General features: G+C 39.4%; 1 protein-coding gene across 2 annotated transcripts in view; it reads left to right on the forward strand.

Moving 5' to 3' along the window:
- LOC147175464 (transcription factor SOX-6-like) overlaps positions 1-25,953 on the forward strand; it is a 90,968-nt gene that overhangs the window by 58,908 nt on the left and 6,107 nt on the right. Inside the window, exons 8-14 of one of the 2 annotated variants that reach the window (XM_086073573.1) lie at positions 4,843-4,966; positions 6,981-7,054; positions 12,681-12,815; positions 14,560-14,728; positions 17,950-18,209; positions 23,545-23,653; positions 24,824-24,994. In XM_086073573.1, coding sequence (XP_085929699.1) covers positions 4,843-4,966; positions 6,981-7,054; positions 12,681-12,815; positions 14,560-14,728; positions 17,950-18,209; positions 23,545-23,653; positions 24,824-24,994 — 1,042 coding nt within the window. The remainder of the gene's footprint in view (positions 1-4,842; positions 4,967-6,980; positions 7,055-12,680; positions 12,816-14,559; positions 14,729-17,949; positions 18,210-23,544; positions 23,654-24,823; positions 24,995-25,953) is intronic. The other variant, XM_086073574.1, reaches the window with a different exon arrangement.

A 25,953-nucleotide genomic window follows, 5' to 3' on the forward strand; every position in this document is an offset into this window, starting at 1 on the left:
TTGTGAGTGTGTGTGTGTGTGTGCTGCAGAGTTCAAAGTGACCCGGGCTTCCTGTCATGTGGTTTTAAATGGTGTGGCGAGCCAGCGGGGGGGGATGTCCACGGGTTAAAGAAATACTTCCGAAGGCCCCCTTTTCTTATAGATATGGTTACACGAGCGCACACGCACACACTTACACACACTCGCTTTCTATTGAACCAAGCTTGAAAGTTCTCCTTGAGACATGAGGTCTGCCTATGGATGAAAACGAATGAAAGAATTTTATTCACACACAAACACATATATATATATATATATATATATATATATATATATATATATATATATATATATATATATATATATATATATATATATATATATATATTAGGGGTGTGGATTGACTAGTACCTGCCGATTCGAGTATCACAATTCATAGGTTCGATTCAATACCGATTAATCCCGATGCAAATCTATCAATTGATTAATGCGATTTAAAAAAAAATCTAATTTAGAATATACTAATCAGTAAACTTGTACATGTACACTGTAAGATTTGTATGAAAATGTATTTATTTATCTAACTTAAAACTGAGCCACTGCATTTAACAAACAGGTTGCAGTCTGTTTCATGTTCGAACAGCACTGAAATCAAACATTAAGGCTTAATGTTCAATTAATATAACATTCTTCCATGCTTAATGTGTGAATCCTAACCCCAAGTTAAATTGATGTTTAAAAATCGATTCGGCCGCATAACGAATCGATTCGAGAATTGCGCTCTGTAATATTGCGATATATTGCCGAATCGATATTTTCTAGCGCCCCTAATATATATATATATATATATACTGTATATGTATGGCATTGGCTACCAAAGTATCATTTTATGTTGCCATTAAAATCATGGACTTTTGTTCAGTTTCCTATGTAAATTGTGTATTTTGCCATGTAAAACATAATTTTGTCATAAAATGGCAACATTTCATCAGTTGCTATTAAGTATTGATCACTAAAGTTATTGCATTTTGCCAAAATGCTCTAAAAATACATTTGCTGGTTTGAATTAGCTGCCAGCAATCCACCCAAATACACTGAGCTCCATATGTTGTGTTTTACAACAATAGGTAACAATATTTACAACTTACTAGATGATGAAATAGCAAAGCTTGCCGTCTCTGCCGCCAAAATGTACGCGAGCGATGCCATAAACATCATAGTTTCCCATAGAAGGTTCTACATTTTTCACCTTTCACTTACTTTGTGTCCCAAAACTTTTGTCCAAACACATAGGCATGCAGATGTAGCGCTTCGACGCACTCAACTCCACAATGCGGGTGCTGTGTGTGTGTACATGTGTGCGCATGTTGTTAGCGAGCCCCGCTTGTTGGCTGACAGGCGTGCGTCTTTGTTAAGGCCGTCCCCGTAATGGCTTTCATATGTGGCCCATTTCCCTTCAGGACCCACAAAGGCGCTCGGGCCCCGACCGCAGCGCGCGATCCCGAGCTAACGGGGCTAATTAATGACTGCAAAGCCGCACTCCTCCTCTTCTCGCTCCTCCTTCTGTTCTTCATTTATAGCTCCTCTGCTATGCGCTTTCCTTCGCTTCCATCTTTAGGTTGTTGTTTATGTATTGTTCTATTATTATGGTGAGCCCTCGCTTCATATTTTGAATGCGATGTTATTTGAATCACTATGGAAACCTATAAACATCATTTTGGGGTTACTGTTTGCAGTGACTCACAATTAAAATCCTCCCACGTGCGGAATTTCTTAAAAGAAGGGGGGGGGGGGGGGAGCATGATGCAATCGATTATCTAGCCAAAATGTATTTTATTTATGAGAGCAATTTAACGCCACAACACAAGCGTGAGATGACTTAGTTGCGTTTTGTGTCTAAGGGCAAGTCATCAAACTTTGCCGCCATGTTCCACCCACATGCAATGACTAAAGCGCTTATATTGTACAATTGAACGTCGGCCATTTGTCTACTGGAGCGAATCTAAATAGCAATGGTACAAATTCTCTAGAAGAGGTCCGTTTTTGAAATCTCGGATCTCCGCGTGCAAGATACTGCATATCTACCTCGCGTGTGTGTGTGTGTGTGTGTGTGTGTGTGTGTGGGGGTGTGTGTGTGTGTGTGTGTGTGTGTGTGTGTGTGTGTGTGTGTGTGTGTGTGTGTGTGTTTGTAGGGAATGGGGTCCAGGCAGGCCAGCCCACAAATAATGAAAATCCGTGTATAATTGATGGCTGATGAAAAAAAAAAAAATATATATATATATATATATATAAATCTTGACTAAGCAGGGACAAACTGCCAACATGCATTTTCCACAAAAAAAAATGCTTTGACTCCCTAGAAAAAAAAAACATAATAAAATAAAATGTGCAAATAGATTTGGCCCAAGTGTTGTAAATGGCGGCCCACTGTTAAAAAAAAAATGTTTTGATGTGGAGTCAATTCAACAAAATGATGGACTAGCAGGCGAGCCATTGTGATTTTCAGAATTACTCATAAGACAACCCAACCAAACCTTTTACACATACCTGGGAGAAAATGTCAAATTGGATTGGATGGATGATGTATTTTTTCGAAGTAAGACACACCCCCAAAGTTTCTGTCAGTTTTCCGTTCAGGTCAGTGGCAGTGACTCGCGCAGGACGTTTGCAAACATTTGAAGAAGGCCCCGGTACCGAAATGTCGTCAACTGTATTGTTCAGTGCTTTCAAAACAAAGCTGACAAGCAAGCAGTCACGTGACGCACTCAAAGATTCCAAGTTGCTTTATGTTACTTCGCCCGACTCGTCACCATGGTGACGTCGCCGTCCCGGTTGCCCCCGCGTACAAGACGACTATTAATAGTGTGTCAGCGTATGTACACGTGTGTGTAGTGAGGAAGGGGCCCTTGTGTTTTCTTAGGGGCCGAGCTGGGCCGGGACCCCCAGCACCTTGTGGGTAAAAGGAGATCTTTGTGTGTTTGTGCTCCCAGCCAGTCCCAGCGTTCCCAGAGGAGCGCAATGAATGGAAGCTTTTTTTTTTCTAGCTCCACTGCTAACCCCCTCCTACGTAAAATGCTCCAAAATGTAATTTTACTACTACAAAAGTTCATTTTTGAGTGTAATGAACTCCCTTTTTAGCTCTCCAGTGTGACAACCAAATCTTATAATTAGGAGTGTCATTAATTGCATTAAGTTTGAGTTCATTTAAAGTTCCATTAACGCCGCTATTTTTTTTTTTAAACATGTAATTAATGACCGCCACTGACTTGCAAAGCTTGTATTGGGGGAATTCAGTTGCAATGCAGCAGACGCGTCCACGTCAAAATTTTGCAATAATAAAATGTCATAATAATGCATATATTTGTGGAGACTGGGGTCAAGTTGGATTTTACAAAAGTTTTCATGTTAAAGATTAGATAGGTCTTGATAAGAAAAGAAAAATGCACTGAGCTGTCACCAATGTCTTACAAATGCAATGATGCCATCTAGTGGCAGAAAAATGACCAACACAAATCAATATCACACTCATTTTTAGTACAATGCATCTTTTTAATTTTAACTCAAATTTATGAATTATGAAATTACTGTATCAATAACTAAAAGATGCAGCCATATTTCTATTAGTTTAATATTTTTTCCCACTTTTATGTTAAAAAGAGTATGAAACTTAGAAAAAATACTTTATTGTACATTTAGAACAGATATAAAATTTGTGATTAATCATGAACTATTGAAGTCATGAGATCTATTACGCTAAAAAAAAAATCGCCTGACACCCCTACTAATAATATAAAAAACATTATTTTAGTACTGGATATTCATTAGGATTTTTTTTTCAAAACTAATTTTATTTCCTTGTGAAGACATTTTCAAGTGAGGGTGAGAACCTTATTGATTTGGGAATGATCATATTTTTCATATCTTACATACACACACACGCACACACACACACATTCCCCACAGGCTTACTTTTCATTTCATTGATTGGTGCACTTTACCTCACTTGGGGGCCACCGCTACAACCCCCCCCCCCTCAAGACACTTTCAAGTTGACATGAAAGGCCCCTGTTGGCAAAATACATTTTCTCATCCATTTTGTGTCTTACTTAACTTTGACTTGATCTTTTTTCTTTTTACCTACTTAGCAATTGTTTCTTTAGGCATAGTTGCACCATCTGATGTCGTCCAATGCAAACACTCTGCCTTCATGTCACCAAATAATGTTCTGTTATCTTAAAGTCCATAGATCGTGCAAATGTACCTAATACATAGTGTGTAAGTATATCATCACCCTTTTAAAAATAATTGCCTAAGTCTTTTTTTTTGCTTTTTTTTTCTCATGATGGTTCAATTTTTTTGTGTATCCTGAAGAAAATAAATAAATAAAAAAAATACCAAAAAAAAAAAATACAAATAAAAGACTTATGCAATTATTTTAGGAAGGTGTCCATATTCAAAAATTACTAATTTATATATTTTGATAACAACTATGCAAAAATAAAAAGTAAAATGAATAGCTGAACACGTAATAATTACAATTTTGCAAGTGTGCCTAATAAAATGTCTGGGATGTATGTATAAAACTGTCATCGTCATCAATTTTCACCGTCATTGTCATAACAACAAATAAATATATTAAAGGAAATAACACAAATGAGAAATAAGGAATATATATGAACATATCAAACTTATATTACAAAATTGATATGTAACATATATTCTGTATACTATTTCTTTTTTGGCTAATATTTATATTGGGTAAAAAGTATGTGCAAGTTTTTAGTTCATTTAGTTACTTTTCATTCATATTTGAATTTCTCTTCTTGTCTCTCTCTTTGTCTTTGTCCATGTACGACCTTTCAGGTCCAAGGTCACATGCCTCCCCTCATGATCCCCGTGTTCCCTCACGACCAGAGATCTTTGGCGGCCGCGGCAGCTGCCGCGCAGCAAGGCTTCCTCTTCCCACCGGGCATGTCGTACAAGCCAGGTATGGGCACACACACACACACACACACGCGCACACACACACATGGAACAATGTAGGGATGAATGTGGAGGAAATAAATGTTTTCTGGATAAACAATCTGCCTCTCTGACAAAGACAGCTCTTATCAGCAGCACCTCCCACGCTGTCTCACACACACACGCACACGCACACACTTACACACACACAGACACACACTGGGAACCCGGTCCACGTTAATGAGGTGTGTCAGGTGAGGAATGTTCTGGAAACGAGCGGAGAGATTTACAAGGCGCTCAACAATACATTGGACACAGCCCAGCCTGGAATGTCATGTCTCTCTCCTTTTTTTTTTTTACTGCGTGCTGAAAGCTGCACAAAACATCAGCAGTGTGGAACATGTCACACACACACACACACACACACACGCTTCCCAGGTAAGCACTGACATGTTTCACACATTAATAAAACAACTGAAATATTTTCTTCTCAAAGTTTGCCTATGAATACCTTAATAGTCCAGATATTTCATTGTAGTGTGCACAGATACAAGACATAATATCAAAACAGCCCCAGAATCAGTGAGACACATTTGACTTCAAAATGCCTTGACAGTCCTGAAGTTTCATTTCACAGATTCCAGCACCAGAACAGAATCTACCATCTTCCATGATTAGCAGTAGCTAAAATGTTTCTCTTATTTTACGTATGTCATTTTTGGTATACTTCTGAGGAGACTTCATTACAATCTGGGGCTGCTTTGCTACATCCTCCGTAGAGTCTGGAGTCTGTGCATGCTTCAATGACATCTCAAGACTATTGGGGAATTTTGGAGCAAAATGTGCTCCTCGATGTAAGAATGCAATAAAAAAAAATTTTTTTTAACTCCCCTATGTACACTATCCAGGTACACACATGCCGCCATAGACTCAAAATCACCTGAAATAGAAGCAAAGACCCAATCAAACTCAAGACAAGGGTATACACACACTTATATATGTTATAACATCCTCATAATAATGACGTAAACTTACATATTACCTGAAAAACAACAGTTAAATAAATGTATAAACCAACAAAGGTATACACACACATACACACCTATGTACACATTTGCTTGATAACATACATATAACAGACTCAAAAATCCCATAAAGCAATATTGCAATTGAATGTATGATTAAAAAACAAAGGTATATACACAAACACACACACACACTTATGTACACTACCTAAGTACGCACAGGCTCATTAACACACATCACACCATACGATCACAAATCACATGAAGTGGATGCAAAAATGCAACCAAAGGACTGCACACAAGGGTGTACACACAATTATATACTAGCACATGACAGCTTAATAAGAGATATTAATAAATATTTCATATTAACTACTAACCCTACCTATTACCGAGTAAGATTACAAGAGTAAATTAAAGGTACGTTGCAAACAAACAAAGGTGTATACACACACATCTACACTATCTATGTACACACTGGTTTGATACGCTTAATGACACAGACTCAAAAATCAACTAAAAAATCCTAATGGTCAAAGGTATGTTGCGAACAAACAAAGGTATACACACACCTATCTACACTATCCAGGTACACGTCAGCTTGATAACACACACAATAATAACGAAGATTCACTACTCATAAAAAAATACTTCATTACATGTCAACGAGCTGGTGTTGCAGGTTTCACGCGCACACACACACACAAAGCTGCACACAAGGGTACACTCACACATTCTTTCAGTTATTCCTTGTGTTCCTCCAGGTGTTCCAGCATTTGGAAAAATGTCCTCCTACATGAGCACACTTGTCCCAAGAGAGGCAAACATTATTATGAGACATTTTTTTTAAAGGGTAAGGGTTGGTTGTTAAAAAGCCATTATTGACTGTAACAAAGGCTCAGACATGGAAAACCTTTTAGAGTCCAACCTCGGGAGAATGGAGTGCAAGTGGAAAGTGTGCGGAGCTGAGCGGGATATGAATATAAACATGAAGCCACTGTTTGCTCTCTACAGGTGACAACTACCCCATGCAGTTCATTCCTTCCACAATGGCGGCAGCGTCCGGACTCAGTCCACTTCAGCTACAGGTGACAAACCACAAAGTCACACACAGACAGTGCTTAACTCATGTACCAGTCCACCAGAAGTAGAGATCATCAAGTGTCACTTTAATGCCAATTCTTTCTAATTAAGAGAGCTATCGACATTTCAACCTGAGCATAGTGAATTGCTGGTAGTAATGATACTTATGATAAGACTTAAAGCCAACAGTAATACAAATTAAAGTCGCTAACTGGCAGATTTAGAGGCCAGGATACTAATTGGGAGCTAAGCTCCCCAAAAGTTGATTTATCTTCAGGATTTGTAATGACATAGAATTAAAAAAAGCAAAAGATGACTTACTTGCTAGAATAGTAATAAGAATTACAGCCCTCAAAAGTATATCTACAGACATTAAAAAATAATAAATTAAAAAGTCTAAAATAAAAATTACTGGTAAATCACTTAAATGGTGACTAAATTGCTGGATTAATAATAATACAATACTGTAAATTACTTACGAAGATGATAAGGTGAATTAAAACCCCTCCAATAGACAACTTATTTTCCAGAATAGTAATCCCCCCTAATAGGGGACTTGGCAGAGTACTAATTAGGACGAAAGTACCCAAATGTGACTTATTTTCCGGAAAACAATTAATTAAAGCTCCCCAAAAGTTAATTAGTCGCCAGAATAATAATATGAGTTACATTTCCGCAAAAGATACATTGCCAGAATAGTAATAAGAAGTAAAGCACTCACCCAAAAGGAAATGTATTTGCAAGAATAGTAACAGGAATTAAAGCATCTAAAAATTGATTCAGCTGACAGAAAAATAGAGACTTACAATTTTGCGCCACTAAAATTGGTATTGTGGGGAACTTTATGAATTTTTGATGAATACATTGCTGTTTATGAGGATGCTCATCAGAGATGGTCATGCATTTTTCTGCTCCACTACGCATGGCAGCGGAAAAAAATGGGTTCGCTGCCTTGACATAAGCATCACGTAAAACCTGCTTTGAATAAGTGGCATTCTCTGTTCTTTACATCCCCATTGAAAGAAAGCGTATACAAAGCAAACAAAAGCGGCCTCTCCGAAAATTAAAACATTCCCGGAGCAGAACAAGCTTTAAGATGCTGTTTCCATGTTCAGATGAAGAAACATTGGTCCAATAAACGAAACTCCTACTAGGCACGAGCGCAACCCTGAGTTCAAGTGGTGCAAAAAACGGAAAAAAAGAAGCTGTTATTGGACTCGTGACCCATCGCTTGACACAATAACTATTCAACGTCTACCTGCTGCATGAAACCACACCGCCGAGAGCCAGGTCAAGGCCAAGCGGCTTCATGTCGAGGGAAGAAAATTGGGGAATTGTTTTGCGCGTCATGGCTGACTCCATTGTTTGTGTTGTCGTCTGAGGTCTTTGTTGCCAAACGGTTCGATAAAGGAGGATGGGGCGAGACGAGAATAATGGGAATAATAAATCACCGTAATCAAAAATCTACAGATCTAACGCCACGCCCCAACAAGTGGCTTGGTTGAACGCACAATGGTTAATTAACGCTCCTATAAATGTGATTTAAGACCAGAATATGTAATGATAAGAATTAAAGCCCTAAAAAAGTTTATTAGCCCAGAAACAACAACAACAACAATCATAATAGTTGGGATAATCATGATGGTGATGATGATGATGAAATAGTAGGCATTAAAGTCCCCCCAGAGGCAAATTGCCAGAACAACAGCAATAATTAGTATTACGATGAACACCAAATATGGCCCAAAAAGGGGATTTAGTTGCAGCAATAAGAATAAGAGCCCCTCTAAAAAGCAAGTTAGTTTCCAGAATAATAAGATATAAAGTCTGGAAAAAAGTTGCTGGAATAATCATGAGCAATAAAGCCCCTAAGAAGGTGTTTTAATTGCAGTAACTTAAGTTTTCCTAAAGGTGACTTAGTTGCCGTAATAATAATAATAGTCAGAAGTAATAAAAAAATAATTGGTATTTTTCCCCAGAGAGAATAATTACTGTAAGATTTACAAAAGGCTAGTTATTTGCCAAAATACGAGGCGGAATAATGATAATGATAAGAATTAAAGCCTCCCTCCTCCCTCCTATGAAAAGGTGATATAGGTGCTTGTCGTGTTTCATATTTTTTTGTGCGTGCGCCAGCAAGCTCACCGAGACACGAGCAACACGCGAGCAGCCACTCCTTTTATCATCCGCCCATCAGACAAAAGCCTCTCGTTGTGATGAATCACGGCAGAAGGAATTCCGTCCCTCCCGAAAGCGGAACACCTGGACGGGCAATTCATCACGAACTTTACTGCCTCTTGACACCTGTGTCGGGAAAATAGCACTTAGCGCTAATGGTTATCGTAGCATATATTTGCAAAGAACAGAACATGTTTGGCATTCCGCTGTGAGAAAAAAACAAGCACTTTGTTCATTATTGTTGCTTGACGTCCGTCCTCGTGTATCAGGCCTCTCGTTGCCTGCTATTGACGCAGCACAGTAAAAGCGTCAGCAGACCGAAGACGCGAAGAAGGAAACCTGAATGAGAATGGAAGTGTTTCATCACAGGAGCAGAGGGAGTTTGTTTACGAGGGAGCAATTATGCCAGGAATGTTTGCGAGGTGGCGAGGCGGGCAGCACATGTTTAGACATTGTTGTCAAAATAATAACCCCGCCAGAGGCAATTATGAAGATTGTTCTAAGGACTTTTTGATTGCCGTGCAAAGAAATTTTGCAAGAGAGTTTCACGCATTTATTAGGGGAGAGGCGTTTTTACTGTGGCAAAGGCCTGTATTTGTACAAATACAGTTTTTAATACATACAGTATATAGAATGGTAGAGCCATTAGCCAATTGACTACATTTTATTTAGCTAATGGCTATGTTCTGGCTCATTTAGAATAACGTACACCCTTTGCATAAGATGAGCAGGACTCTATCGAGCATATTTGTTCTTCTGCATGTCAGCCAACCATCTACTTTCCAGCTTGTGATTGATAGCGTACGATGTTAGCATGAGACGACAAGGCACTAACATTACCCGTGAGCATATTTGAATATGTGATCATCTGTATGTTAGCAAACTGGCTCGTTTCTGGCTAATGGAGCCTAGTGTACAACGTTAGCGTTAAGATAAACAGGTCTGTATTATTAGAAGGTTCCCTGGTTAGCGATGTCAAGGAATATGCAGAAGCAGCTCTGCGGTGGTCTTGATTGACAGTAGCGGGGCCCCCGCCACCATACCGCGTTCGGGTCCCGCTCACGCCACATTCTTACGGGGATTTTGACTGCCCGCCGAGGCCTTCCAAGGAAAACAAGTGACGTGACATCACAGGCTTTGTTTCAGGCAACGGCGAGGCCCCCTTTTCTGTTTGTGTTTAATATTGGAAAAAGAGGACCCAACCGCTAACTGTGCAGTTTTGACTACAGGGAAATCGGATCTGCCAATAATGGAGGGAAAGAGTGGGGGTCTTTTTGACTGAGAGGGGATTAGAGGATAAAGATGGGATGGAACAGATGCTAGTGCAAGACGAATGGAAGCACCCAGATGGAGTCCATCAGAAAAACGGTATTAGCTTAACCAGCTACGTAGCACAACTAGCATAGCATCTTCGTTCACCACTCCTTGCTGTCAACTTTAAATGAAAGCGTCACACAATCTTTTGTGCCTCAAAAGCTGCCTGGTACCGGCCGAGACACTTAAGTCTATTGAGTGATGATGCTAACTTTTGCACAGAAGCTAACTACTACTACTTAGCTTCTCGTCAAACATACACAAACAGCTGTGACTCGAATGCACTAGAAGACCCGAGACAATATCCTTTGCTCACAAAAAATAGCATCTCAATACCAGCCAAGAGTCCTGTCACAGGCTAGCATGGGAAGCTAATGTAGCAGCTTTACTAAGCGCTTCTTCTTGTCACAAACAGATTTGTGCCACAAATTCTGCATCAAAGTCTGTTATTTACCAAAAGCTGCTCGATACCGGCTGAGAGTTTGATCAAGCCAACGGGAATGTTGATAAAACAGGAAGTAGCAACCTAGCAAAATAAAATGCTATTCAGTGGCATGTGCATGTTTTTATACATGGCTGATCTTGCGTGATTTTGCACCACCATGCCATGATCCAAGACCCGTTCAAATGTAAGGTCAGTTAGGTAAGATGAGCTAAGCTAATGTAGCAAACTAGCAAAACACAATTGGTAACAGCACTTGTTTTTGCTATCACAATGCTTATGTCCCAATATTACATGAAGTAAGTACGATTTTTTGCACCACAAGATCCACTCAAAGTTAACAATAAGTCAAGCACAGTTCTGAGCGGAGTTCCTCAGGGAAATGTCAGCGGTCCAGGCGCATTCTATAAAAGGTTGAACAATACTGTACCACATTTTTTTCCACTTTTTTTCTTCCGGTTAGTTGTCTGAATAACGCTTGGATGGTCCAGACTTTGGTTTGCCGGTCTGTGGTTCTTGCTAAGTACGTCGGTCGGAAAAAAAAATTGTTTTCCCCCTCCACCACTGCAGGATCATCCCTTGCAAGTCTTTTTCCCCCCGCAGCATTATACTGTTGTTTTTTCACTACTTCTGGCCATCATTAAAACAAATACAAATACAAAAACTGCCACTGCTTTCCCTTGCGTAAATACCCTCAAAGGTTTTCAGGCGTGTTCATATACATATTGTATGAGTACTTGGAGTAACATCCTTTTTTGGGAGGGGCACATCAGTTTTTAGGGTAGTACCACAAAAAACACAGATGCCATGCCCAAATGGAAACAGGAAGTCTGACATTTTAGGGTCACTCTAGCCATTTCCATGGGTCATTTAAAGATGAACTTGACCAAGACTTTTTTTTTTTGTCTCCAGTTGCTACTAAATCGGAGGCAGGTTTTCTAGTCTCACATCACACGGAACCCAGAAACTCAACTCTTCAAGGTCAACTTGATCATCACTGCTTGCAACTTCAATTAGGACCCAAATCACTGTTTATTATTCTAAACGAATGAATAGCCTTTTTAGGGCCCTCACTACCTCTTGAAAAGTTGGGGGAGGGGGGGGGGATTACATCAAACAACAGTTTCACTGATCATCACACTTGCCCAATCGGAAGTTGCTATCCTAGACAGATGGGCGACAATAAAATTCTGAAGTTTTATTCGTGTATTTATGTTTGACGATCATTTGAAGTATTCACCATGAAAAAGAAAACTCAAATAAATTTGCCCCTGACAACAGTGGACATGTCGATCGTGTCATGGCGCAGGAAAAACGTTTTGAGAACCCATTTCCAAATATAAACATGAAGTCGGCCATTTTAGTTTGAAGCAGCCATTTTGGCGTGGCCGGAGCATAGCATCAAAGTTTGATGATCATGTTGAGAATTCGGCATGTAAAAGACTTGGAGTGGTTTCCACTCGCAGCCGCCGTGGCAACCAAAGCTTATTTTGCACAAGCGCCACGACGTGGGTGATCTAAAGATATAGTCCAGCAACGACTTGGTGTTTGGACGCGAATTAAAGCGAAACAATCAGTTTCTAGTTGAGTGAGTTGTTGACGTGTGCGTGTGTGTGTGTGGCAGGACGAAAGAAGAAAAAGCCACCGACCGACGCTAACTGCCTGTCGGTTTTTTCTTGACGTTCTTTTTCTCGCAGCAGCTGTACGCCGCCCAGCTGGCGAGTATGCAGATCTCGCCGGGGGCCAAGATGGCGCCCAACGCATCCGGCCCGCTGTCGCCCTCCGCCCTCAAGAACGAGAAGCGAGCATCCAGTCCCCTTGTGCAGGTCAAGGTGAGTGCGAAAAATCCGCTTGGTTCTCTTTTTCAATGATGATCAAACGTGATCGCGCAAACACGCACACGCTGACAAAGTGACACTGGCGCTGGCTGCTGCTGTTTGGCTGCAGGCCAGGCCTCTTCACTGTGGAGAGCGCACGCCTCGTCTTTATTTGACGACCGGGTGCTATGATGGAAGCCACATGTGCGTGCGTGCGTGTGTGTGCGTGTGTGTGTGTGCGTGGGTTAGCAGCTGCGAGTCACAATGGGCGCACGTCAGCGCTCACCGCACTCAAACGCTAACGCAGCGCCTTCTGAACTCCACGCCAGACACTAAGCACGCGCACAACCACACGCGCGCGCACACACACACACACACAGTCAGTCCACTGGCATGCCACCGCAGTCTAAGACACACACACACACACATACGCACACACATTAGCTTTATGCAGATCGATGGATTAAAAAATATATATATATTATTTATTAACATGGACTATATACACATAAACTGTACAGTATTAATAAAAATAATATTCCGCATAATAATACACTATTATAAAAATACTTTTATACGAACATGGTAATGGCCACCCCTTAATATAAGTAAAAAGTCGAATAAGAAGGAATCATTACTTTTTTTTAAATATTAAAAATATATAATTGTTTGCAGCGCACATAAAATATTGATAATACAGTTTTATAAAGATGCATTACACACAGTCAAAAGCTTTATAATAATGCTAGTTTAAAAAAAATACAGTGCTCTGAAGTAATTTCTACTCCCAGCCAATAAATGCCTTACTCTTAATATGCAAACATGGCTTATAAATAAAATCAAATCCATGTATATTATTTTTTACAGCTGTCAAACGATTACATTTTTAAATCAGATTAATCACATCTTAGAATTTTAATTAATCACGATTAATCGCTTAATAAAAAAGCCTTTTTTATCGACATTTTTTTCCAGTCAAATTTGAAGAGCACCGGTTATGTGTTAATTCTCATTTCATGTTATGAGGACGTCTTCAACATTTTTTGATCCACTGCACACGCTCATCCTCTTCTTTTTCTAATCAGTTAATTACTTGCATAATTTAAAATGGGGGAAAAAATGACCTTGATATTTTTGACATGAACAAATATTCTAAATGTGATACGCAAACATTCATTAAATGCTTTACTTCAATGCGTGAAATTATGTTTATTGCTCAAACACAACCTGTGCTAACTTAAACGTAGCCATCCGCTGTCACGCTAAAGGCTAATCTATGGTCAAAATTAATAGTGCGATTAATCTGCGTTAATTCATGATTAATGCAATAATTTTTTTGCGATTAATTAATCAATTAACGCTTTAACTTTAACAGCACTATTTTACAAAATACAAACATACTTTTAAGTGCAATACATGAATTGTATATTTTTTAAAATTACAATTGTAAATACAAATAAAAATAAATATATCTTTTTAAGTGCACTGCATATATAATATTAACAAAACAAATAGTAAAGCCCTGCCCTATAAACGCCTTGCCCGTAACATACAAACTATGTACACAAAGGCTTTTCACAGAGTAACCAAAATACTAATTCTCATCAAATTTTGTACAAATACAATGCCCACAATGCAGTATAAATAATTCAAAGTGTGATTTAAAAATTGACAACGCATCAAACAATAACAACAAATATGAATATGTTTCTTGTATACTGCTGAAATAACATAATTGCGTCATGTCATTTGCGCTCAGATGGAGGAAGGCTCCACGCAGCCGCTTAACCTCTCAGCCCGGCCCAAGATGTCGCCAACGTCGCCGACGGCACAAACGGTGTTCTCCAGCAACAAGAGCAGCCCTACCAGCGCCGCCAAGGCCCGCATCCCCAGCCCGGGCTCCGCCATGGGCCGCAACGCCTCCCTGGGTAAGGTGTACTCATCCAATTTGGAGAAATCCAGCCCCCAAACTAGTTTCACCTAGCAGCATGAAATTTGGTAGACATGTCGATCATGAGTGGACGCATGAAAAGGTCTCAAGAATTCATAGCCGGAAAGACACAGGAAGTGTGTTATTTTGGTTTGAAGCAACTATTTTTTGGCAAATGGCAAATAAAACTCACTCAAGGGATTTTGTATAATTGCTACCAAATTTGAACCGCACAAGATAAATTGGCAACACCAAAATGCAAAACATTTTAGGTTTCCGTCTTTGTGTGTGGGCAGAGCATGGCGGCCAAGTTTGATGAGTCACCATTGGTCACTATTCCTGTCGAAAATCTTATGGAAAATTCATAAGCTTTGGGGGCTTACTTTCACTTCGTAACATGAGAAGATCCACCAAACAGTCTTAACAATCCATACATGTAAAAAAAAAAAGACACAGGAAGTCTGGCATTTTGGTTTGAAGATCATTTTAGCGTAATTTTGAACATTGTCTAAAATTTGGGGAAAATTCAGCCCCTGAAGTTACTTTCACTAAGCAAAAAGAAATTTGGTAGCCATTTCATCATGATCAGAACCACCCCAAAAAAATTACAGAAGCCCGATAACACATGGGAAGACTCTTATCATTTAATGCAGGGATGTATTTGTGTCGTGTTTAACACGTTTACGTCGGTCTATTTTTACAAACCGTAACTTTAAGTTGTGTGTAAAATAATGACATCCAGGACGATTCCATGTATAAATTGAATCGCTCATCTGAAGACTGCTTGTGAAATTACAAACTTATATGTTTTGATTGTGGCCATCTGAATAATTGGTCCGACATTATAATTTTTATTTACTTTACAAAATCATCTCGCGGGCCAGATTAAGCCCCGTTCCGGGCCTGATCCGGCCCGGGCGCCGTATCCTTGACACCACTGATTTAATGGGACATTCAGTGATCCCTGGCTCCATCTAGTGGTGAACATCCAACTGCCAAGTCGCCGTTGCTTGCCCAGATGCTCGTTTGCTTACGCAAAACAAGAATTGGTGGTCGGCTTGCGAAATTTGGTTTCTCTGAGCCACCGTAGTGTGCGTGCTCCTGCGTGCTTCTAATGCTATTCTTTGACCACTAGATAGCGCTATAGACTACACACTGAGTCTTTAAAGTGACCAATTTAAGGTAATTTGGGGTATTTTCAAAAGGTCCCTTTAAGACAAACTTTTCCCAGAAAATTTTGTTGGATTGCTCCCGAGTTTGAAATACAGTTGTCACTTTGTTCATTGCTAAGCGGGAGCAACGTTATTCTTATTCTGGCCTCCCTGTTGTGCCCCAAAGAGATTCACAGGCGCCCCCTTGCTGGCAGAAATGTGTCTGTAAGAACTGCTTCTCCGCAGCTAACAATTGCCAACATAAACGAACCTTAGCTGCGTTTTACTGCGTCGTAGGCATGCCAGAGTCAAAACAACAGCCCACTGCACCCCCCCCCCCCCCCCACACACACACACACACACCAGCCAGGGTGGCACGTGCCCGGTAGACTGCAGACACCTCGGGTGTGTTTTACTGGAGGCCAGAACCCTGTATTTAGCCTCCATGAAAAGGCTGCCAGCGGAAACAGTGAAATCCAGCACACATTTATTTTCCTTTTTTTTCCTTTTTTTTTTTTTAAAGAGCTTCCTCACATTATTGTCTGCCAGTGCCCAGACCTTTTTATGAGCCTACCTATCTGCTATCTGTTATTAAGGCTAATCTAAAGCCTCTCATTACACACACACATCCCCCCTTCTCATGAAAACAATTTCACCAGAACGTGCTATTTTCTGCCCCGTTTTAACGGCCACCCAAGCATTTAGTGCTTCCTCACTCGTCTGCTAATTAAAACGGCAAAGGCGACGGAAACTTTGCCGTCCTTTTATTTACCCGCTTCCTTGTTCTTTACATGTACATCTGCTTCATGAGCGGGAAACACGTAAACAAGGAGGCCGGAAAACACAACTCCAACGTCGAGTGACTGTGACAAAGATGTTGTTAAAGTTACAAGACACAATTTAGCACAATAAACACACCAAAGGTATTTCTTAAGTGCTTCCCGTTGGGCTCCGCATTCCAAAATCTCTAAATATCTTAATTGAGAATTATTTTTCAATATTTTACCTTGTACCTTGAGGTACAAGTGACCCGACTTACTTTTTGCAAACTCACTTCACAATAGGCAGCACTTTGGAAGATAGTAATTCTTTAAAAAAAAAGAGGCTCAAGCTGTTTATTGCAACTCCCAGCAGAAGTTTGCTGTCAAACAAAACTCAAACTAAGAGAATTCAAGAGAATTGTGTATTGAAAAATAACCTCATAGACTTGCCTCGAAATCCATTTAGCTTAATGCTAACAAACAATGCAAATAACGATAGATGGGCTAAGAAATAGCATCTTCAACATGTGGTGGTGTTAAAAAGCATCACATATTTGAACATTAACAAAAACAAATCAACACATGTAGAAAGACAATAAAATACTCAAATGCATGTATTCTTTATCCTCTGCGAAAAACAACTATTACTGCAGCTTACTGAGTCACTTACAATATTTGTGAAACGCTTCTTTTTTGTGTATGCGTGGCTGCATTATACTGCCCCCTGGTGGTAAGTCACTCACATAAGAAGGAGCTCTAATGAATTCATCAAAATGCAGTGTTTCATTATATTATTATTTAGTTTTACAATATAATAATAAGTTACAATATTAAAGAGTGCTATTTTCGTATTCAAAATATTACAAACATTTTGGGGGGAAATTTATCAGAATACATTTTAAAGTTTTAAAAGTGCATTTGAAAATCTCAAACTTTTTAAATTGATGTTATTGTCGTGGTTATGTTCCTAACACATTACTATTTTTAAGAGTCATCTTAAAGTATTTTCATAATATTTCTATTTTCCTAATATTTCTTGTTACATGTTTTTTGCCTTTATAAAGTATGTTATAATTATTATTTTTCCCTTAGGTTAAATGACCATTTGAGGGCTTTTCCAAAATGGATACTTTTTTCAGGCGCTTTCATCCTGATAGTGATTGTGGGCCTCGTGAAATGGCTCAACAGCACCCCCTCAGAATAAAAAAAATCAAACAAATTAGCTCAAGAAGCAACAAGCCAGTTTCACTGAGCAACATGAAATGCTGACACAGGAAGTCTTCCGTCTTTTCCCATCTCCGCCTTAGACATTCTCTCCAGCCTGAACTCCACGGCGCTGTTCGGCGACCAGGACGCCGTGATGAAAGCCATCCAGGAGGCCAGGAGCATGAGGGAGCAGATCCAGAGGGAGCAGCTCCACCATCAGCAGGGGCCTCCTCCTCAGCTGCCTCCACCACCACCACCTCATCATCATCACCACCATCATCATGCTGCACCTCCTGGACACCAAAGTCTGGAGGCCAAACTGTCGGCGTTGAGCAGCATGAGCCTCAACAATGGCAACAAGGTGAGCAATGTGGTCAAATTGAGGGTTTCTCAGCAAAAAAAAAACCACTTAAATATATTAGCATAATAAGACATTTATGATATTTATGAGAGCAATCCAGGCCCCCTTTTTTATGCTCAATCCATTACCCTTCATCACCGCCATCTTTCTTTTGGGCCTCCATCCCAAAAGATGTCTCCAATAAGCACGATTAGACGCCAAGACGAGCTTTATTAGACAAGTGGGCGCGCATTCGTATGTTCATGAATACTTTAGAGGGCACAGCCTTTGAACCCAGCCAGCCCAAGTAGGTCACCAGTGGTGTGTTTATTTATGTTAAACTTGTTTACATCTTCACCAGGAAAATATCCCAAATTTAGTTGGATCTCATTTTTTATTCTTTTTGTTGTTATTAACTCCCCAAGTTGATTTTCTTAAGAGGCATTATGTTGATAAACACCGAGAAGAAATTCAAAACAGTGTATACTAAGAAATTATTTTTTAAATGAATAATTATACATGCCCCGGCCTTGAAATTGTGGTACCCAGTCGCAGCTACACGGTGTACTTCACCTCCTATTAGTCACGCAATGCCAACAGGACATTTTCATGAATTTATAAAACCCTCGGACACCCGAACAGGACGTAAGAAAATGGTCTATCCTCCCAAAAGAGCACCCTAGTTCATTTGCTGCCACAGAGATGATGATTACTGAGTTACGAGCAATTCTGCAACATGTTTAGACGCACTAGTAGCTAGCCGTAGCTCGTTGCTAGCTAGCTGCTGCGGCGTAAGTAAGTCTTTTCGAGCCTTTGACTTTACATGAAATACAGCATGCTCACCAAATTGAGTGGGCGGCAGTTATTTTGACCAAAAAAGAAAAAAAAAGAGAGAGAGAGTAGCGGTTTGAGAAAATGTGGCTTTTGGACATTATGTTTGTGTGCTTCTGTCACAGTGCTTCAATTTGACGTGTAGACAACGTTAACTAAGAGCTGAAAGTGATCTCCTTCGCGCGTGTGTGTGTGTGTGTGTGTGTGTGAGCGCGTGTGTGCGCTCATGTCATTCTAGCTGGTGCGCAGACGAGAGGCCTGGCCAGTTAGCAGCATTGTGGAGTATTGCCTTACGCTTACGCTGCTTCCAGCTGGCTCGCGGCTGCCGAAGACGATTGAAATAGCCTGAACGTGTGTGCATGTGTGTGTGCTTGTCATAAAAACCTCCCCAAGCCCACTTAAGAGTCAAGCGGCCCGTTTAGGGAGCCACTCTTCGATTGTTAATGCTATTGTTAGCGCCGAATCGACGAACCGTGTAGGAATAATGACTTTTCCCCACAGTTGCTTGCAAGTCAAATGAATACAAAAGGTGAGTTTATGAACAATGCAACAAGCGGGAGATGATAAGTGCGTCGCTTCTCGAGTCGCTGAAGCATTGATGGCGGCTGAATGAGCAAACACCTGCTGCTTGTCCTTTGTTAGTCTGCATTGAATATTGCATTTTTTTGATGGGAGATTGGTTTTTGTTTCATTATAGCTATCAGCAGCTCAAAGGATAAAGGAAAGAGGAACGACGCTGGTTTATCACGATAATATGATTAACGACATTCAAAAAAAATTGGAAGAAAAGTGACCTTTGCTATTTGAAGTCATTCGCAGCCAGCAGTTTTCGAAGCAGCTCCCCCATATTGCCAGCCATTTTGCTGATCTTTCAAGACCTAGAGAATATTGTGTTCTGTGATCAAATTTGCACTGAAAGAAAGAGTAGACTCGTTTGTCCTTTTGACCAAAAAGTGGAGGAAACAAGCTTTTTGTGTAAACCAAAAAGGGGCTAAACACCCTGGAATAAACAAGCACACAACATTGTGGAGCTACCACGCCAGAGTCTACTGGAACGCAAATCCTTGCTAAAGATGTCATCACCACGTAATGTAAGAGCTGAGACAGATTAATTGAGAGAAACGATATGTACGGCTTCCCAGAACACAAACACAGATGAACACAACATTGTGGAGCAACCACGTGTCAGAATCTACTAATACATACAACGCTAAAAGACGGCATCTGCACATAGCTTGAAATCTGAGGACTGGTCAGAACAAATCATGTTCTGTTGCTCTCCAAAACATAAACATGGGCGCGCACAACATTGTGGAGTGTTCACATGTCGGTCCACTTAAATGCTAATTATCGTTAAGATAACATTTGCTCTTAACTTAAAATGTGAGGCAGACTGGGTGGACAAACTTGGTTGTGAAGCTCCTGGAACATAAACATGGTTTATCACAACATTGTGGAGTGAACACCTGGCATTACACTGGAACACTTATCTTCAGAATAGACAGCAGCTCCACGTCACGTGAGACAAACTGGGCACAACAGATACAATAAGTGGCTTAATTCCGTGGATCTTGACCATCGACATGTACAAACAACATTGTGGAGCGATCACAAGTTGGCACAGCAATCATGAGTTCAACCCAGTGTGGCTTTGGAAAGACATAATGAGACGACAGCATTCTTAACATATTTGAAGCGTGTTGTTTATGAAATGTTTTAAAAGGCTTGGTGGTCTTTGTGAGCATATTTTTAATTAACGCTATCTTTAATTAGCCGCCTCGCCGCAAAGTGTCCTTCATCACATTTCATTAACGGAGGCCTTGTTTAGTCAACTCGATCAAGTCCTACTCTTTTTTTTTTTCTTGTTTGTTTTTTTGTGGGCTTTTTGTTTTGCTCTTATTCATACCTGTGTTTACTAGTGTAGTGCGTTGGAGTGGAGGCATGGTGGCAGTGTTTGTTTTTAGTTTTTTTTAAAAAGCCAGACAACTTTTTTTTCAAATGAAAAACTTTTTATTTATTTTTCAAGATAAATGACAAAAAGAATGCGCTGTAAGTGAATGCTGAGAGATGCTGGTCAATACATATCACGACATATCATAGGCAGTCTCAAGATACCGTGCAGGGAAAAATATCTTTATTTATTTATTATTTGTAAAATATTTGCATTTATTTTAGTATTATGTATTTTAGAATTGCTTTTGTTGTTGTTGATAGTTTTCATTTTAAGTATCAAATTAGCATAGGGGGGAAATATTCATATTATTTATTGTTTTATTTGAAATATGCTTTAATATTTATTTTTAATGTAATACCTAATTAATTTAGTTCTGCATACATAATTAGTAGTAATTAATCAAGTATTATGTTTAAGTTTTATAATTATATTAATATGTTAAGCCTTTTGTATTTATAACAATGTATACATAAGTATAATAATTAGAATAATATTGTACTTAATATAATTATTTTGTACTGCAATCGATCAATTTATTAATTGAGTAGCATAAAAATATGATGTAATATGTATTATATGATATATTTCATATTTTTTGCTTTATATTGTCATAATAGTTGTATGTGCTTAGATTTAGTATTAAACTAATGATAACGATAATTACTGTTTATTATTATTATTATTATTATTATTATTATATTCACACATACAATGAATATGAAAATATTAAAACTTTTGTTAAAAAATGTTTTAACAATCATTATTATTAATATTATTGTTATCAGAATTATGGATATATGTAATGATAAAATGACGAAATACAGGAAGAAAGATAACAAAAGATTTTTTCGATGAGTGTTTAATAAATAAAAGTTCAAACATTATAAATGGCTGATAATGAAAATAGGAACAGGAATTAAAAAAAAAGTCACATGACAAAAACTTTTTGCATTATGAGAAGCAGTGTGTAGCATGCTAAATACATTATATACGCCCCCTCCCCCCCTCCAACCCCCCACCCACCCCTGCCATATCATCACATGCCATTTTCAATCCATCTTTCTTCACTATCTGCTTCTCCATTGAAGCACTTTCCATTCCTCTTCTCGTTCTTCTTGTGTGCCGCCTTTGTTAGGCGCTGGCGTTCCTTGCGGTGAGCGCGGCACTGCCCGGGCACATGTTCTGCGGCCGCCCTGATTACAGCCCCGTCGTGGTGCTGACATTGGCCCTCAAACACACACACACACACACATACTTATACACACACTTAAATACACACTTCTATACGCGGTGGCCCACAAGTTCCAGCCGCTCTGCCAGCATGACTTCACCCGGCAACCATCTCTTGCGTCAAACAAAATGCCTCTGTCACCAAAAAAAGGAGGAGGAGGGACGGCAGGAAGAAGAGTAGCGGCGCATGTCCATGTTTTCCACCGCACTTTTGTCATTTTAGCTGCTTCTTGGCTTCTAGGAGCGCACGATGTGAACTTCATATTAGATCCTTAAGAGAGACCACGACGGCGTATGAACACAAGCCAGATCAACCCGGCAATTAGTTTTATCGTCCTTACCATCAAAGGCGTTCAAATTAGAAAAGTCCAAGCCCGTACGTATAAAAATACAGAGCGGGAAAGAAGGTTAAGAGATGTTTCCGTTATGAGTTGAGTAGGATTTTTTGGGGACAAAAATTCAAATGAATCCGTCAATCTATATTCTCAGTGTAGTGCTGTCATTGTCCAATATTTTTGGAATCGATTCATCTATCGATTATTAAATAGATTAATCGACTAATCTGATTCATTTAAATTTTGCATTATAGTGTATTACAAAAGCATTTCCCCCCCTGATTACTGTTTATTAACCAGTAACTGGTGTTTATTTCATACTTCGTATTTGATTAGGGATAAAAAAAAAAAAGGGGGGGGATTGATGTTGTATATTGTTTTCCAAAGTATAAACAGATGTTTGCAAATGTATTATTTTAATTAAAGGTTTCCATCCAATTGTTTAAAAAATTGTAAGCGGATTTACTGAAAATGCGCAAAACGGACATGTGACTTATGTCCGTTTCCATCTGTTCTTCTTTCGCGAATATTGAGAGGGGACTCCGCCGCTGTAGGTGGCGGTATACACCATAGAGGTGTGATCCACTAGTAATTTACAAGAAGAAGAAGACGACCAGGAAGTGACTGCGCCATGCGATGACGTTGTATGAGTTTGCTTTTGTAAGAAACTGTTGCGTTTCTTTGCTGTTTTCCATCTAAAATTGCATTCATATTCGCTTCTTTAATTAATTGCAAAAAAGATTTCTATTTCGTCCCAAAAAAACACATCTTACTTTATGTATTGTATATTGCTTTTGGGACTACAAACGTTCGTGTGACGTAATATCCGGTCAAAATGTGTATCCGGTTTTGTCAGCGTTTATTCGCAAAACCTGTTTTCATCACCAAAATTCGCATTTTCATTAAAAAAAAAATGACATTGAATGGCATCGGAGAAAGCACAAACAACAACAAAAAACAATCTTGCTTAAGTTCTTGACGTTTTTGTTTTCCTGGCTTTCCACAGGAGCGTCTGCACTACGAAACGCTGAGTCATCACCTGGGCAAGCTCGGGGAGGACGCTGGGAAGATGGTCCATCGAGTCATCGACCTGACCAGACCGGAGGATCTGGACGGTGAGCCATCACCTAGCTCAATTGAACTCATTCACTGCCATTGACGGCTATAGACGTCAAAAATTAATTTGAACTATTTCGATTAGTTTAACTTTTTTTTTCACTTTTGCTAACAAGAGTATGAAAACCTAGATTTTTTTTATTGTAAATTTAGAACAGATATAAAAATTTTGATTAATCGTGAGTTAACTAGTGAAGTCATATGATTAGTTACAATTAAAAAATCGCCTGAAGCCCCTTTTTTTAAATTAGACGATTAAAAAAAAATTCTTGTAATTAATCGCACGACTTCAATAGTTGACCCACGATTCATTTTTTCTACTTTTTCATGAAATATGAAATGAAATGGATTTTTTTTTTTAACCTAATAGAAATAGTTCACATGAATTTTTGACGTCTATAGTCGTCAATGGCAGTGTATGAGTTAATACTCATCCAGGGGCTAATTGACCAAAAGCAGATCATTGGTCTAATCGATCTTTAAAGTAAGTCATTTGTAAATTCTACCAAAAAAGGTAACGGTACGTGTAGCCTTATAAGGTTGGTGTCCCATTGTAGCTGTAACGCTACAAAGAGCATCACAGTGTCTCATTCAGGTATTCAACCAAAGCAAATATTTATTGTCAAGATCAGCAAAGCAGAACTAAACAGAGCCTTTCAATGTCAACAAGTTAACCTCTTGAACGTTTTGTTTTTATTATTCCAGCCGAATTCTAATTCAGCAGTGGCGAAAGCTTGCAGGCAAGACTTTTTTGCGCGTCGACTCCAAAATCAACCAAATTTCATGTTTCTAAGTGAAATTGGCTTCAGACATTTATTTTTTTTAATTTTTTTTTTTATGTCCAGTAAGACATGTAAAATGTCACAATCAAACCAAGATGGAAGACTTCCTGGGTCTTTTATGGACTTTGTGGTAAAAGGGGTCAAATAGCTTCACGCAAACTGTGTCGTGCACGAAATGGCCAAAATGTCTGCTTAAGACTTCCTCTTTCATTTCATTTCTATGGCTTCCTGAGACTTTTTTTTGTGGGTCTTAGATGTCTTAACAAATTCCACCTTACTTTAGATCAAACCCAAAACTAGATTATTTTATATCCACTGTAGCCTATCTTGTATATATTTTTTTTTTAAACGAACAAAAACGAAATAAATAAATGTTGCATTTCGCAGGAAGCAACATCGCGGAGGCCCGCGTCTTCCGGGAGGCACGCAGCAGGAGCAACACTGAGCCGCACATCAAGAGGCCCATGAACGCGTTCATGGTTTGGGCGAAGGACGAGCGCAGAAAGATCTTGCAGACCTTCCCGGACATGCACAACTCCAACATCAGCAAGATCCTCGGTGAGCATGTGGTGCTGTTCTTAACTGTCACAGTTGAACTTTTTAATTTTAATTAAATTTTTTTACTCCCATACAAGAGTAAATAATGTCTGAAAGGAAACATGACATGACATAGAGAGTGGACAGGAAGGTGATACTGCCCCCCCCCCCCCCCCCAGTGGCATTTTATTTTACACAACTTGAAAAATTGCATGTACAGTAAATGCTGAAGAGCTAATGCTAAACTACAAAACATGCTAGCATAATAGTCCTAAATGAAATAAACAATTTGAAGTTAGAATGATTTAAACTGGTCAAGAAATGTGAAAGGCATAAATTCATTTATAGACTGACCCATTTTTGATTGGTAAGATATGATTGAGCCTGATCAATTCTGCCTAGCAACAAGGAACAAGCGTAGCTCTGTTGAGCCGTGTTGTTGTTAACTGCGAGCTAACACTCTTGTGGCATCTTGCCTTCTCCCACACAACTCTTTGTATTGGTTCCCACGAGATGGTTCATGTGTAAGAATGTGTCGCAATTTGCTTGTGACAAATTAGAGTGGGGAAAAAAAAAAGAAGATGAATCTTTCCAGTTCCGCCCTTGATACGCTGCTCTGGGACGTTTATTCAGAGCGGACGGTATAAAGTGTCAAATGGATGATGTTATCTTCTAGATGGTCGTGGGTGACTGATGCAGTTCACACAGTAGGCTTTGACACTGTTACTATTCTTCACACGGTGGGCCAAGTGTGACAGTCTGCTAAACGAACTTTGTACAGATATTGACAGTGGTGGGAGTAAGTCACATATGAGTGAAGTACTGTAAGTATTACATCTCAGGAGTCACATATATTTGTTGGTTAGCTGCACTAAGACATCATTTTGAATGGTTCCAAAACCAGGCTACGTCATGTCTGAACTTAGTTTGTGTTGACCCGCTATCGGTGAGCTAAACTGTCTTTATAGCCAAACAAGTCT

The sequence above is a fragment of the Leptonotus elevatus genome, chromosome 4 (assembly GCF_054856555.1).
Source record: "Leptonotus elevatus isolate MCC_2025b chromosome 4, RoL_Lele_1.0, whole genome shotgun sequence".
Lineage (NCBI taxonomy): Eukaryota > Metazoa > Chordata > Actinopteri > Syngnathiformes > Syngnathidae > Leptonotus > Leptonotus elevatus.